This window comes from Musca domestica, unplaced genomic scaffold (genome assembly GCF_030504385.1).
Source record: "Musca domestica strain aabys unplaced genomic scaffold, Musca_domestica.polishedcontigs.V.1.1 2, whole genome shotgun sequence".
NCBI lineage: Eukaryota > Metazoa > Arthropoda > Insecta > Diptera > Muscidae > Musca > Musca domestica.
In genome coordinates this window covers 21,988,311-22,003,725 of record NW_026712249.1, presented here as the reverse complement: position 1 = coordinate 22,003,725, position 15,415 = coordinate 21,988,311, and the positions used below count along the sequence as shown (strand labels likewise).

General features: G+C 37.4%; 1 protein-coding gene and 2 non-coding genes across 14 annotated transcripts in view; 1 reads left to right on the top strand and 2 right to left on the bottom strand.

Moving 5' to 3' along the window:
* Positions 1-15,415, top strand: part of LOC101888568 (double-stranded RNA-specific editase Adar) — a 288,710-nt gene that overhangs the window by 245,390 nt on the left and 27,905 nt on the right. For 11 of the 12 annotated variants that reach the window (XM_059121966.1, XM_059121962.1, XM_059121967.1 and 8 more), the window contains one exon: positions 12,228-12,549. In XM_059121966.1, coding sequence (XP_058977949.1) covers positions 12,228-12,549 — 322 coding nt within the window. The remainder of the gene's footprint in view (positions 1-12,227; positions 12,550-15,415) is intronic. The other variant, XM_059121960.1, reaches the window with a different exon arrangement.
* On the bottom strand, positions 13,509-13,580 carry TRNAE-UUC (transfer RNA glutamic acid (anticodon UUC)). Its single transcript has one exon. It is a non-coding gene; the product is annotated as a tRNA-Glu (tRNA).
* TRNAE-UUC (transfer RNA glutamic acid (anticodon UUC)) lies at positions 14,007-14,078 on the bottom strand. The gene has a single exon. It is a non-coding gene; the product is annotated as a tRNA-Glu (tRNA).

The following is a 15,415-nucleotide window of genomic DNA, read 5'->3' as shown; positions in this document are numbered from 1 at the left end:
ATAATCGTTGAGGCGTAAACAAAAACGTTTATGCAAATGATATTCGACACATAGTAGCTGTTGGTGGGGGTCACCACTATCATCGAGCACTCCTGTACGACGAAGCTCATCAAACCATTATCATTGGCAGCGACAACGACAGACCCCGGGTCATCCATCATAATGGTCTATCATTATACGATGGGGGGGTGACCCCCACCATTTGCTCTTTCTCTTTCTGCATCGAAGAAGAGAAGCAAAGCGTAATTGCTACAATTTTAAAATCCAATAAATAAAATTTGCAAAGCAAAGCGTATCATCACAAACTACTACTGAAATGGCGATGATGATGATGACGATAATGGCGGCGGTGGTAGTTGTGATAACACCTCGAAAATGGTGGACTAGTTTAGTTGCAGTCGTAGAACACCAGGTCATGCCGTATTTTAAAATTGCATTTTGCTTTGGTATTCCTTCGTGTCTACGCAATGCTAAATGTGATTTATAAGTAGTAGCTGTCGCTGCTGCTGCTGGCTGACTGCCTGACTGGGGGATTATGGTTATGGGCTGTTGTTGGCTGGTAACCAATTAAAAGGATTGAGGGGACGAAAATGTCTGCACACAGGATGGTAATTTTTGGGGCTGACACCAATGAGAAAAGAGATTTCTTTCTTCTTTTCAAAAGGGGGTAGAACTATTCTCACCATCAAAGCTACTGACCCATAACGGCACACTGGTTTAGTCCTACGAATCCAGGAGAGTTTTTCTAAACCAAAAATGAAAAGACCCTACAACAAAGTGCTTTCACTTTTGTGTCTTTTCGTATCATTTCTTTTTATTCCTCCTCTCCTTTGAAATTTTTCCTGTTCCCCGTTAATGGTGCCCCAATGTCCTGCCACGTTAATTCCGTTTAAAATAGCCAACATGTTTTGTTGTGCTACTTCCATCTCCAATGGGAAACCCCAAAATCCCATGAATATGCTGACATAATGGAAACCTACCACAACATTTGTCACGTTACTGCTGTTGCTCTATTTTCCATTGCGAGCGGGGGAAACGGAAAATTGCCCTTAACATTTGGTTATGGAAAAAGGGGAGAAATGTAAAATCCAAAAATTACTGCCATCGTTCTTAAGTGTGGTTCAGGTGGAAGCAGACTTTTTTTTTTGTGGTTTCGAAAGGGAGGAGCTGTCGTTTTGAGCAGAGGACTGGGAATCGGGAGATTTTGTAAAAAAGGTAAGCTCTTATGTATAACGGAGACATGTAGGAGGCCTTCGTAGCAAAAGGTGTGGGCCCTCCTTTTCCATAGAAGACCTCATAGGAGCCCTTCTGCGCTGTAGAAGACCTCATAGAAGGTCCTGTATTCTATTCAAGACTTCATAGGAGCCCTTCTATTCTGTAGCATAACTCATAGAAGTCCTTTTAATCTTTAAAATACGTCATAGGAGGCCTTCTATACTATAGAAGACCCTATAGGAGGCCTTATACTCTGCAAAAGACCTCAGGCTATAGAACAGAAGGACTCTTATAAGCTCTTCTTTAGTATAGAATACATCCTATGAAGTATTCTGTAGAATAGAAGGCCTCCTATGAGGTCTTCTATAGAATAGAAGGTCTCCTTTTTCCTCATAAGAGGCCTTCTATTCTATAGAAGACTTCATAGGATGCCTTCTATACTAAAGAAGAGCTTATAAGAGTCCTTCTGTTCTATAGCCTGAGGTAGGCCTTTTATTCTCTAGAAGCCTTCATGGGAGGCCTTAAATTTTATAGAAAGCCTCATAGGAGGCCTTCTATTCTAAAGAATGGGTGTCCGGGCCAATCTACTCTACAGTAGATGGCATCCGGGCCAATCTACTGTACAGAAGACGGCCTCCGGGCCCATCTACTCAACATTAGACGGCATCCGGGCCCATGTACTCAACAGTAGACGGCCTCCGGGCCCATCTACTCAACAGTAGACGGCCTCCGGGCCCATCTACTCCTCAGTAGACGGCCTCCGGGCCCATCTACTCAACAGTAGACGGTCTCCGGGCCCATCTACTCAACAGTAGACGGTCTCCGGGCCCATCTACTCAACAGTAGATAGCTTCTGGGCCCATCCACAGTAGACGGCCTCCGGGCCCATTCTATTCTATAAAAGGCGTCCTATTCAAAGAAAATCCTCATCGGATGCCTTCTATTCTATAGAAGACTTTATAGCAGGCCTCCTATTCTACAGATGACTTCATAGGAGGCCTTCTATTCGACATAAAACCTCATAGAAGGCCTTCTATTCTATAGAAGACTTCATAGGAGGCATTTGGTTCCATTGAAGACCACATAGGAGGCCTTCAATTCTATAGAAGACCTCATATGAGGCCTTCTATCCAATAGAATATCTCATAGGAGGCCTTCTACTCTACAGAATACTTCATGGGATGCCAATTATTCCATATAGGAGGTCTTCTATTCTAAAGAAGACCCTTAAATGATCAAAGAGGTTTGCTGTATTTGGACGAACTTTATAATGTGTAATTTAGATCTCTCATTCGAATGGATTCTGAAACAGCACTTGACAAAGTGTTTTCTGGTTTTTGAACCCAAAATTAATTGCCGAAATTTCCACCCAAACACCCAGCTCTCTATGCCTTGTTTTTTCTTGCTAAGTGGCATTTAGCCAGCCAACGTTGCCTTCTTCGTCATTTATAATCATTTACATCGCATATTACTCTACTCCTCTCCCTCCCCTCATTAAATATCCTCTTCAGTGCTATTTTTTCACCCATAATACCACCATCGTCGTCGTCATCATCATCATTTGCACAACCTTAATGGAGGTTGAATTCCAACAAATATTCACACATTTTGATTTATAGTGGAGTCCTTCAGCGATGTTGCCACTTCCGCCACAATATTTTGTGGCACACGCGGTAGTGTCGAACAAAATGGGCAAAAGAAAAAAAGGAAGAAAAAACAAACGGTTCGACATTTTTTTTTCCCCTTTGATTTATGGTAGAGTGATTTGTGTGTGTGTGTGTGTGTGTGTGTGTGAGTGGACTTATTTGAGGTGGTATGTGTGAAGCCTATAAAATACGGGTTTGTGTGCTTATATTTTTCGTGTATGAAACACCAAATACATGCCTACATTTTGGTCATTGCTTTAACTAAGGTTCCTAGTTGGGTTTATTTTTTCGGTGCAGTGTTTTGTAGATTTCCTTTTTTAGGTTTTGCTTTCCGCGCTCTCTCTCTCTCGCCAAAAAAGTACATTTCCGGTATTATACAGTCTGTCAGTGTATAAGTTCTCTACTTGGTTTCTATTTTCTTCATTTGTTGTTGAACCATTTCAACCTGCATTCAATCGAGTTCCTGTATTTTCTTTTAATGTTTGTTGTAAAGTGTCCCTGTTTGTTTTTTGTTCCGCATTTGTATTTGCCATTCTGTTTTCAGAGTAGAGCTGCGCCTACATTTCTGATCTAAGCCAGGCGCAACAAAAAATAAAAAAATGGCTGCCATCCATCAGCCATACGAACTGAAATGTGCAGTTTTATTTGTTTTCATTCGTTTTACATTTCTATCCCACAGCATCCATTCATCCGCCCATCCATCCATCCATCGATTTGTAATACATATTTCCCCCACTTCCACATGGGTTGGCATTTGAGTAACATTATGCGGTCGCCTATGGAGGATATATGTGGGCAACAAATAGTGTTTGAAAATGTAAATAAAATAGGCATTTGGTACGCTAATCCCCTAAGACCAATATGTGGCTGTCAGAATATTTGAAAATTAAAAATAACGGCCGTTGTTTTTTTCTTTTTTAGGCGGATGTTTGATTTTTAAATTATTTGGAGGTAGATATGATGTTAAACGAAGCTACTAAAAAGAGAGGTTTTTTAAATGAGCTGGAAGCTTGTCTATATAGAAAATCAGGAGAGGAGAAAAATCGTTGGAGTCTTCGATAGAAGGTCTGCTTCGAGTTCTTCTACAAAATAGGAGGTCTCCCTTAAGGTCTCTATAAAATAGGAGGCCTCCTAGGTGTTCGATAGAATAGAAGGGCTCCTATGAGGTCTTCCCAAGAGATCTCCTATAAAATAGAAGGTCTCATATGAGGTCTTCTATAAAGTAAAAAAACTCCTATGTGAGGTCTCCTATAAAATAGAAGGCCTCCTATGATGTCTGGATTTTAATATAATAGAAGGCCTCCTAAAAAAGGTCTCCCATGAGGTCTTCTCTCTCCCATGAGAAGACGTGTTAAAAATGGAAAACATCGTAAAAAATAGAAGGCCTCATATAAGGTCTCCTAAAATATATGGAATGCCTCTTATGAGATCTTCTATAAAATAAAAAGCCTCCTAAGAGGTCGTCTATAGAACAGAATACCTCCTATGAGGTATTCTATAGAACAGAAGACATCCTATGAGGTTTCCTATAAAATAAAAGGACTCCTATGAGGTCTTCTATAAAGTAAAAAAACTCCTATGTGAGGTCTTTATAAAATAGAAGCCATCCTATAAGGTCTTCCATAGAATAGAAGTCATCCTATGAATTCTTCTGTAGAATAGAAGGCATCCTATAAGGTCTTCTATAGAATAGAAGACAACCTATGAGGCCTTCTATAGAATAAAAAGACTCCTGTGAGGTCTTCTATGGAATAGAAATACTCCTATGAGATCTTCTATAGAATAGAATACATCTTATGAGGTTTTCTATAGAATAGAGAGCCTTCTATGAGGTATTTTATAGCATAAAAGGTCTCATATAAGGTCTTCTATAAAATAGAAGGCCTCCTATAAGGTCTTCTATAGGATATAAGGCCTCCTACAAGGTCTTCTATAGAATAGAAGGCCTCCTATGAGGTCTTATATGGAATACAAAGCCTCCTATGAGGCCTTATATGGAATAGAAGGCCTCCTATGAGGTCTTCTATAGAATATAAGGCTTCCTATGGTCTTTTATAAAACAAAAAGCCTCCTGTGAGGTCTTATATGAAATAGGAACCCTCCTATGAGGTCTTCTATAGAATAGAAGGCCTCCTATGAGATCTTCTATAGAATAGAAGGCCTCCTATGAGGTCTTAATAGAAAGCCTCCTATGAGGTCTTCTATAGAATTTGAGGTCTTCTACAGAGGACTTCATATGAGGTCTTCTATAGATAGAAGACCACCTAAAAAAAGACCAAGGAGATTTGCTTAATGGTTAAAAAATATTCCTGAAATAATCAGATTCAAACGAATCTTAATACGAAACTTTCAAAAAATGAGAAATAGGGTGGAACTGGATTGTCTCTTTTAATTACTTTGCCAAAACGTTTTTTAGTTCTATTTCCATAATCAGCTGGATTTTTCCAAATATTATTATTAAAAAATTTAATTTTATCGCACAGTATTATTTTCCATGCTATTCATTAATGTCGTTAACCATTGAAAACTGCATATGCTGTTAATTTTCATAACGGAAAAATTTATTTTTCCAATTAAAAGATAAAAACAAAAAAAAGTTGATTCGAGTTTTAATTTGGTCAACATATCGAAGACATCTGATTGGCTGTTGTTATGCAACTCGCGGAACCAACTGGGCAATTAATTACAAAAACAAAAAGAGAATTGCAATTTAAAACAAGTTCGACATGCCATTCCATTGCTAAGTTAATACAGAAGATTTTCCATGCGCCGTGCTTTTCTCCCAGCCCTTTTGGTCTCGAGTGGGTCATAAACAAAAGTTGCAAAATAAGTAGCCCAATACGAGCAGAAAATCGACAAAGGAATGACACCACCACCACTAACCATCGAATATTTAAATTGCAGATTTTCCACTATTTTGGAGTGTGGCAGTGCAAAGAGCTGTTATGTCTAAAGAGCTGGGCAATTATAAAGAATTTAAATACTATTTGTATTAAGAAGGCGGCATTAAACTGTTTTGAGGACGGCTCCTGAATGAAGTGGAAGGAGCGATCAAAGGATGCATATATTTAAATGAAATTTTTGGTACTTGGTGGAGATAAGGAAAAAAAAAACATTGTTTTCTTCGATATGAGTAATATTGGATGTCATTGCACATAAGTGTACTGAAAACAAGTAAAAAAGCTGTAAGTTCTGCCGGACCGAATACGCTCCACCATTTGGAACGTATCAGGAAATTTTCAAAAAAAAAAAATAAATAAATAAAAATCCATTGAAAATTCTGTTAAAATCTTAAAAATAGCGAATATCGGAAGATGACGATATATGGGGGATATACTTTATTGAGAGGTACCGTCATGTAAGGGCTATACGACATCGTGGACCTATATAGACCATTCTCTTTCAGACAATTCCGTTGAAAAATGTGGCTAAAATCATCAAAATACCGAATATAGGGGGTACCGTTATATGTGGGCTATACAATATCGTGGACCCATATCGATACTTCTCTTCTAGAGGATAAAGGAATCACAAGGAACTCCTTCTATGAATTTTCAGACAATTCCGTTGAAAATATGGCTAAAATCATCCAAATACCGAATATAGGGAGCTACCGTTATATGGGGGATATACGATATAGCGGACCTATATAGACAATTCTATTTCAGAGGGTAAAGTACTCACAAAGAACTCCTTGTGTGTAATTTCGAACAATTCGATTAAAAAATGTGGCTAATATCATCAACGGGGGCACCGTTATATGGAGGCTATACGATATCCGGGGCCGAAATCGATAGTTCTCTTCCAGGGGGTAAAGTAGTCACAAAAAACTCCTTGTGTGGAATTCCAGATAATTCCATTGAAAAATATGAATAAAATCATCAAAATACCGTATATAGGGGAGTACCGTTTTATGGGAGCTATACGACATCTTGTACCTATATAGATAATTCTCTTCCAGAGGATAAAGTACACACAAGGAACTCCTTGTGTGAATTTTCAGACAATTCCGTTGAAAAATTTGGCTAAAATCATCCAAATACCTAATATAGGAAGGTACCGTTATATGGGGGATATACGATATAGCGGACCCATATAGACAATTCTATTTCAGGGGGTGAAGTACTCACAAAGAACTCCTTGTGTGCAATTTCTGACAATTCGATTAAAAATGTGCGAATATCGGGGCCTATACTATATTATGGGCCGATATCGATAATTCTCTTCCAGGGGGTAAAGTAGTCACTCCTTGTGTGGAATTTCAGATAATTCCATTGAAAAATGTGAATAAAATTATCAAAATACCGAATATAGGAGAGTACCGTTATATGGAGGCTATACGATATCATGAACCGATATAACCCATCTTCGAACTTGACCTGCCTTCAGACAAAAGACAGGCCTGTGCAAAATTTTAGCTTCCTATCTTAATTCGTTTCGACTGTAGCGTGATTACGACAGACGGTCGGACGGACAGAGCTAAATCGTCTTAGAATTTTACGCTGATCATACTTTGTTGGGTCTAAAATTATTATTTCGATGAGTTACAAACCGAATGACAAACTTCATATACTCTCCCTACTATGTATGGTGGAAGTTATAACAAAATGCGTTTTTATAGGTTTATACAATTTTTTAGGCTAAAAACCTTCAAAACTATTTTTTAGATAGATAAAAATGTTCTATGTATTTTAAAACCCTAATTGCAGATGCTCAGGCACAGATCTATATTAAACTAGTTAAAGAGTATCAGTCGGTTTTGCCGACAGATTGATATCCTCAGCCTTTATCCATTTATTAAATACATATTTTTTCATGTTTTATTATTTTTCAAAATGTTGACCCTCTATAGAACAGCTACCGATCGCTGATTTAAAAAGTGATGAAGGTACCAGCAGGAGTGGGCCCATAAATTTCATATTCAGATCAGATCTCTTGTTGGTAAAAATATTGTAATATACAAGGTTTGAAGAAAATCGTTGACATATTTCGAATGTTGTGAGAGTTATAATTTTTCAAAAATTTAACCCTTTGTGGGGGAGGTACCAGAAAGAGAGGTCCGATATATTATATCTTCATAGTAGATCTTGTGTAATATTAAGTTGTTTCAAATTGTCTCATGTGTGTTTATTCAAAATATTGATCCATTGTACAAAGGAAAAGTTCGTTCTTTCCGATCGTCATACCTGATCGTTTGTTGGTAGAAATATTGAGATGTGCGAAATTTGCAGACAATAGGACCCTTTTTTCACATTTTATAATAGGAGGATTGGACCAATATATCCCATTTTATTAAAAATATTGAATTTTTGTGGAGGAGGTACCAGAAGGTGTGAGCCGGTATATCCTACTTTCACACCCTATCCTTGTGGGATTTGGGATATTTAAAGGAAATCTGATGCATATTTCGCATTTTTTTAGCGTTTTAGATATTCCAAATTTTTAGCTTTCGTGGGGAAGGTGTTCAAAGGAGTGGTCGGACATATCACAAATTTGCAGACAATTTCACATTTTATAATAGGTGGAGTGGTCCGATATATCCCATCTTATTCAAAATGTTCAAATTTTGTGGAGGAGGTACCAGAAGGTGTGAGCCGGTATATCCTACTTTCACACCCTATCTTGTGAAATATTGGGATTTGCGATATTTAAAGGAAACCTGATGCATATTTCGCATTTTTTAGCGTTTTTGATATTCCAAATTTTTAGCCTTTGTGAAGAAGGAAGGGAGTGGTCGGATATATCACAAATTTGCAGACAATTTCACATTTTATAATAGGAGGAGTGGACCGATATATCCCGTCTTATTCGAAATGTTGATAGGAGGATTGGACCGATATATCCCATTTTATTCAAAATTTTGAATTTTTGTGGAGGAGGTACCAAAAGGTGTTGGTCGGTATATCCTACTTTCAAACCCTATCTTGTAAAATATTGGGATTTGAGATATTTAAAGGAAATCTGATGCATATTTCGCATTTTTTTAGCGTTTTAGATATTCCAAATTTTTAGCCTTTGTGGGGAAGGTATTCAAAGGAGTGGTCGGATATATCCCAAATTTGCAGACAATTTCACATTTTAAAATAGGAGGACAGGACCGATATGTCCCATTTTAAACTTTTGTGGAGGAGGTACCCTATCTTGTAAAATATTGGAATTTGCGAGATTTAAAGGAAATCGGATGCATATCTTTCGCATTTTATTAGCGTTTTAGATATTCCAATTTATTTTTAGCCTTTGTGGGGAAGGTATTCAAAGGAGTGGTCGGATATATCCCATCTACACATCAGATCTTGTTTTGGTAGAAATATTAGGATGTGCGAAATTTGAAAATAATTGGATCCATATTTCGCATTTTTTGAGCGTTTAAGTTATTCAAAATTAGGACCCTTTGTAGGGGAGGTACAAGAAGGTGTGGTCGGCTATGCTCCATCTTTACACCAGATTTTGTAATGGTTAAAATATTGATATGTGTTTTAGATATTCCAAATTTGGACCCTTTGGCGGGGGAGGTACTAGAAGGAGTTGTCGGATCTTGTCTATTCTCGAACCCGTTTGCTAAGTTTGAACAAAATCAGATTATCCGTTCTCTTCATGTGCTGCAAATTATTTTTATTATGAAAATGTAGACCTTTTGTGGGAGTATTACCAGAAGGAGTGGACCGATTTTGCCCATATCCGAGCTCGATCGACTGTGTACCAAGTTTGGACCAAATCGGATACTCCCTTTCAGAGTTATCGTGCACACCAGCCAGACAGACACCTGGATGGACATTGCTAGATGGACTCCAAATGTCCTGAACGGATTTGGTCCAAATAGGTCTAGGGTCTAAAATCGTTATTTCTATGAAACACGTTTTGGCCGTATCAAATGATATATAGCCTCTCTCTAGCCATATAGCTAAGGCTATAAAAACCATAGGGGACATTACAGCTTGGTTTATTAATGCAACCATCCGGCCTATTTTGTGGTTACGTGTGGATGAGGTTTTTTTTGAGAATCAATTTTTCAACATCTCTATGGTCTTTACAGAGGACACCACATGAAGTTCCATTGTACTTTTTGCATACCAGAGGAGTCCATGTCGTTTTTGTTTCTCCCATTGGCTTTTGGTTGCCATTAACCATACTCTTGCACATATATATTTATATATACATATACAAATTGAATTTCATGGTTTCCTCTTTTCTTCTACTGTTTTCAATGCACCTCCCCCCCTTTTACGGACTGCTAATGTTGCATACAATGCATAATGTGAATATCCCGTCATTTTGCTGAAGTCTCCTTCTTCCCCTCAATATTTCAACATTGGCTTCTATTCACTTTTATGCTGCGGTTTTCTATGGTTTTCCCAACACACACAGCATTTTCTTCTTTTTCTTTTTTGTTTGGTTTATTGAAAACATATTGGAAATGGTATTATTTGGCCAATATTAATTGGAATATCTATTTCATCGATACCATATTTATAATGGTGGTCAAAATGGCTAGCTCAAGCCATTTGAGCCATGTTTTATAGTTGTTGTTGTGTGTGTGTGTTTTTTTTTTCAATTTTTGTGGGACATTTTTGTGTGGTATTATGTGGATTTTTTTGTTGGTGTGAAATTAATTTTGGAATTTATTAGTGAAAACACATTGGTCCAGAGCCATTGTGGTTGGAGAATGGTGGCCATCGTCGATTGTATAAAATGTAAATGTTTTAAATATATTGATGGAGGGATAGACAGAGATTTTCGGAATGCCGAAACAATTAAATTGGTATTATTTGGGGGAAATTTGTTATAGGGAACTAATTCTACAAGTTTCAATGGACAAAAAAATTTTAAGGGTGAGATAAAAAAACTGCCACAAAGTCAAATGCCATAATTTTTACATTTTTTTTTTAAATTTAATTGAATTAAAGCAAAAAATGTCGGAAATAGCATCAAATTTTAGAATAAGTTTAGATTTGTTCGAACTGGTCTCCATTGGTACGAATTATGGCCCTCAAACGCCAATGAAACCGTCACACGCTGCCCCAATGTCGCTCTGTGGTATTTTGGCCCATTCCCGGCGAAGCGCTTGCTTAAGGTGATCGACACTTTGGTATTTTTTAGTGCCAACCTTGCTTTCCAAAATACTCCAGACACGATAGTAAAACGGATTGGTATCCGGAGATTTTGGTGGCCATTGTGCACTGGAAATGAAACGAGGATCATCATTTTGTAACCATTCTTGGGTGGCGCATGCTGATTGCGATGGTGCTGAGTCCAATTGGAATGTCCAAGGTCTGCGGCCAAAATGTTTGCGTGCCCAAGGCTTAAATACACCCTTCAGAATATTTTCGCGATAATATTTGGAATTTATTCTGATACCACGGTCAATTAATACGAGCGGAGAGCGAACATCGGCTGTTATGCCGGCCATATCACCATGGCCGGCGCTTGAGTCCTGGTGGCCAACCGAAGGTGCACATTTTCAGCTGACCTCTTTGGCAAGTAAACACGATCATTTTGTTCGTTTACAAACTGCTGGACAACGAATGTTTTCTCATCGGAGAAAACCAAGTTCGGCAGTTCACTAGTTTTGGCCAAGCGAAGCAGCTCTTTAGCTCTTTTGAGTCAATTTTCTTTCTGTTGCGGTGTAAGTTCGTGCACTTTTTGGAATTTCAATGGCTTTACCCCGAGCCCATTTTTCAATATTTGCCGAATGGAATATTGCGATATGTTGAGCTTATGAGGCATTTTTCGGCTACTTCGACACGGGTTTCGATCAAGTCGCTTCTTTACTTTTCGAACCATTTCTGCTAATGTTGCTGTTTTCTTCCGTCCACTTTTTTAACGTCGGGCTACTATACCAGCATCACGGTAACGAGCGATGGTACAAGGCACAAAAGATCTATTCACATTTAAATGCTGGAGTGCTCTAACGATAGCCACTTGAGGTTCTCCAGCCAAATATAAAGACATCACGCTATCACGCTTGAATTCCACCACGAATAAGTTTTTTTTTCTGGAAAATTCTCACCAAATTGCTTTTGTACGTTTGTAAACAATATGATGAGCTGTTACTGGTATAATTTTAACAGCTGTCGGACGAGTGGCTTGGAAATGACAGTAGTCTGAAGTTGGTTGCAGTTTTTTCATCTCACCCTGTATGAAGATGGGAATTCAATTCTCAAGGTTCTTAAAATCATCTGGAAATTACAAACTTGACGAAATCTGCGAGACATTATCTTATTTCGCAGATTCGCAAAATTCGCAATTCGGAAAATTTCAAGATTTTTGCTCAATCCACTTCAAATCAGCTCGAATATCCATTCAAATATCTATGTTTATCCTCAAATATCCTTACGAAATACTAATTTTCTCTCCTTCCCCTTCCAGGTTGATGGTCAAAAGTATCTCGGTCAGGGACGCAGTAAAAAAATCGCCCGCATCGAAGCGGCGGCAACGGCCTTGCGCAGTTTTATACAATTCAAAGATGGCGCCGTCTTGACACCCCTGAAGCCGGCTTGTAATTTAGATTTCACCAGCGATGAACATCTGGACAATGGTACTGGTATAGATATTGACAAAATGTCACAAACTGAATTGATTCTGTATGTTGGGAGCATTGTGAAGAAAGCTAAACTTAAAGCAAAACTTTGTTCATCCAAGAATTCCTCCACAGACCTCTTGCTTGAGAACATTAAGTTGAGCATGCAAAGCAAGTATTCCCATTTTAAGTTTGTTTTTGTTTTCTCCTCCCTCTCTGTATCATTTTGAATTTTCAGTTTTGTTTCTTTTTTCCTTAACATTTTCTTTTCTGTTCAGATTTCCAAAAAAACATTTTTCGGTCTTGTATGTTCAAAATTCAGTTCTTCCTTCTTTTCTACCACAGCTACTAATTATAATATTAAGCAAAAGAATGCTGAGTAATATAATTTTGAATTTCAGAAGTTATCAGAAATTCGATTTTAGTATTTTGGAAATATTTTGAGTCATCAAGTGCAATAGAATAGCTTCTAGCATTCAGTTAAATTCCACATATCCCAGAATTTTAAGTTCTTGGACATAATTTCTGAATAATCACTATTTTTATTAAACATCATCAAATTACATGAATTTGATAATTTTTTGTAATAATACTGATTATTCGGCAATAATGTCCAAAAACTTATTATACTGAAGTTATATGGAACAATATGATGAACTATTATTTGAAGAAAAAATCTAAGGTTCGCCAATTCAAATATTGAAAAAGTTCCGGATTCCGAGTGAAAGCAAGATATTCTAGCCACTAGATCATATGGGATATATTAATTAAAGAAAAATGTTGCAGAACGAAACGAAACTTTGTCGAAATTTAAACAATATGCAAGTACTTGACCCTGTGGAATATGTTGTAAAAAAATTAACTAAAAGTTGCCAATATTTAATAATTATTTTAAGTACTTTGTAATTTTTAACCAAAGAATCATGATATTCTAGTCACTAGACCATATGGGACACGTTAACGTAATATCGTCTTGAAAATGTATCGAAAAGTTTCAGTATTTCAACTCGTATCATAGACAAGAGATGATATGAAATGATTTTCTCACAAAAATTATCAGCTTTTTCATTCTAAAATTAAATAGGGAAGCTTCGTAATTGTTCATAACAAAAATTGGCAAAAAAAATGTTTTCCCATACCGGGAATCGAACCCGGGCCTTCTGGGTGAAAGCCAGATATCCTAGCCACTAGACCATATGGGATATGTAAAGTCAAGTGACTTATTTTTGACTTCTTCAATCTGACACGTCGTTAACGAACAATTTCGGTTTCAAAGAGTCATTTTAAAATTCAGAGTTGAAATTGAAAATGTTTTCTGATATTTTCTTCAATTCAGGTTACAGAAAAAATATCTGGGCAAACAAAAGTATTTTGTCAAGTTATCCAGTACCAATATTTTTCGTGTTAGATTAACTCCGAACTCCTATTCAGTGCAATAAGAAATTTTTCAGTTTATTTTCTAAATCTCTAGAGCAAAAATCCGAAAAGCAAAAGAGCAATTTGAAGTAAACGAGATCCAAACCAATTGTCTTCTTTGTGCCATTCGGATATTATGAAAAATTCACATTCCGTAAAAATTTTTAAGATCGCAATAATTACCGAATTAGAAGATACAACAAAAAAATGTTTTCCCATACCGGGAATCGAACCCGGGCCTTCTGGGTGAAAGCCAGATATCCTAGCCACTAGACCATATGGGATACAAGATCTATGTTCGTCGCTGAAGTCGAAGTTCAGCGGGAAAAAGTTCAAATGGTTGTGAAGAAAATGTATTTTGAGGTACATATTGACTCCCATCGCATGATACGAAGCAATCAGTTCTTCTACAATTTCCTTATAATTTTCCGCCCTCTTGTTTCCCAAAAAATTATTTATAACGTTTATGAACGCGGTACATGCTCTTTTTTCTATGGGACTAAGCATATTTTGAAAGTCTGTTCTGCTTAACAGTTGTTTGATTTGTGGACCATTGAAAACACCTTGAAGAGAGGAACAATCAAAAACTAAATAATCAAAAGAGAGACATTAAGCACTTACCCGCCGTGATCTTAGCTTCGCTCATTTTTGAAAAGAAAGCTTTAATAAGCTTAAACGCTGCGCTGTCTGTGTCAAGTGCTCTTATAAAACTTCGAATTAAACCCAACTTAATATGGAGAGTGGGTAAAATTACTTTGCTGGATTCAACCAATGGTACATTGTCAATACTAAATTGGCCCAACTGAGCATCTGTACGAAACCCTTTCCAACACTTGCATTAATACATCTTAAATGCTTTGGAGGTGCAAATAAGCCACAAACGTAACAAAATTTATTTTTTTTTTTTTTGACACTCCATTTCTTAACCGTTTGAACACTTACGCACTGTTGTTGATAACATCAATGTTTTTAATATCTATGGTTACTAGGTCATTAAACATATATAGGTATATACTGACTGAATACTCCAAAAATTGAATTGCTCGTAAAAAGCTTAAATGAATTGATCTAGAAAAACTGGAAGATACGTATATTTTATTTTGAGCTATATTTTCAGAATCTGGTCAGTTTGATCGTGGGTGAGACCAAAAGTTTAAATTTGTCGTACAGTGTAATGAAACAAGTAAAAAAGCTGTAAGTTCGACCGGGCCGAACTTTGAATACCCTCCACCATTTGGTCTTCAAACGGCCAATGAAACCGTCACACGCTGTTCGAATGTTGCTCTGCGTTAATTTGGCCCATTCCCGGCGAAGCGCTTGCTTGAGGCGATCGACATTTTGGTATTTTTTATTGCCAACCTTGCTTTCCAAAATACTCCAGCCATAATAGTCCAACGGATTGTTATCCGGAGATTTTGTTGGCCATTGTGCGCTGTAAATGAAGCGATGAACCTTATTTTGTAACCATTCTTGGGTGGCGCGTGCTCAGTGCTATGGTGCTGAGTCCTGTTTGATTGTCCAAGGTCTGCGGCCAAAATGTTTGCGTGCCCAAGGCTTTAATACACTCTCGCGATAATATTATTCGATTAATAGGGACGGAGGGCGACCATTAGCTATTATT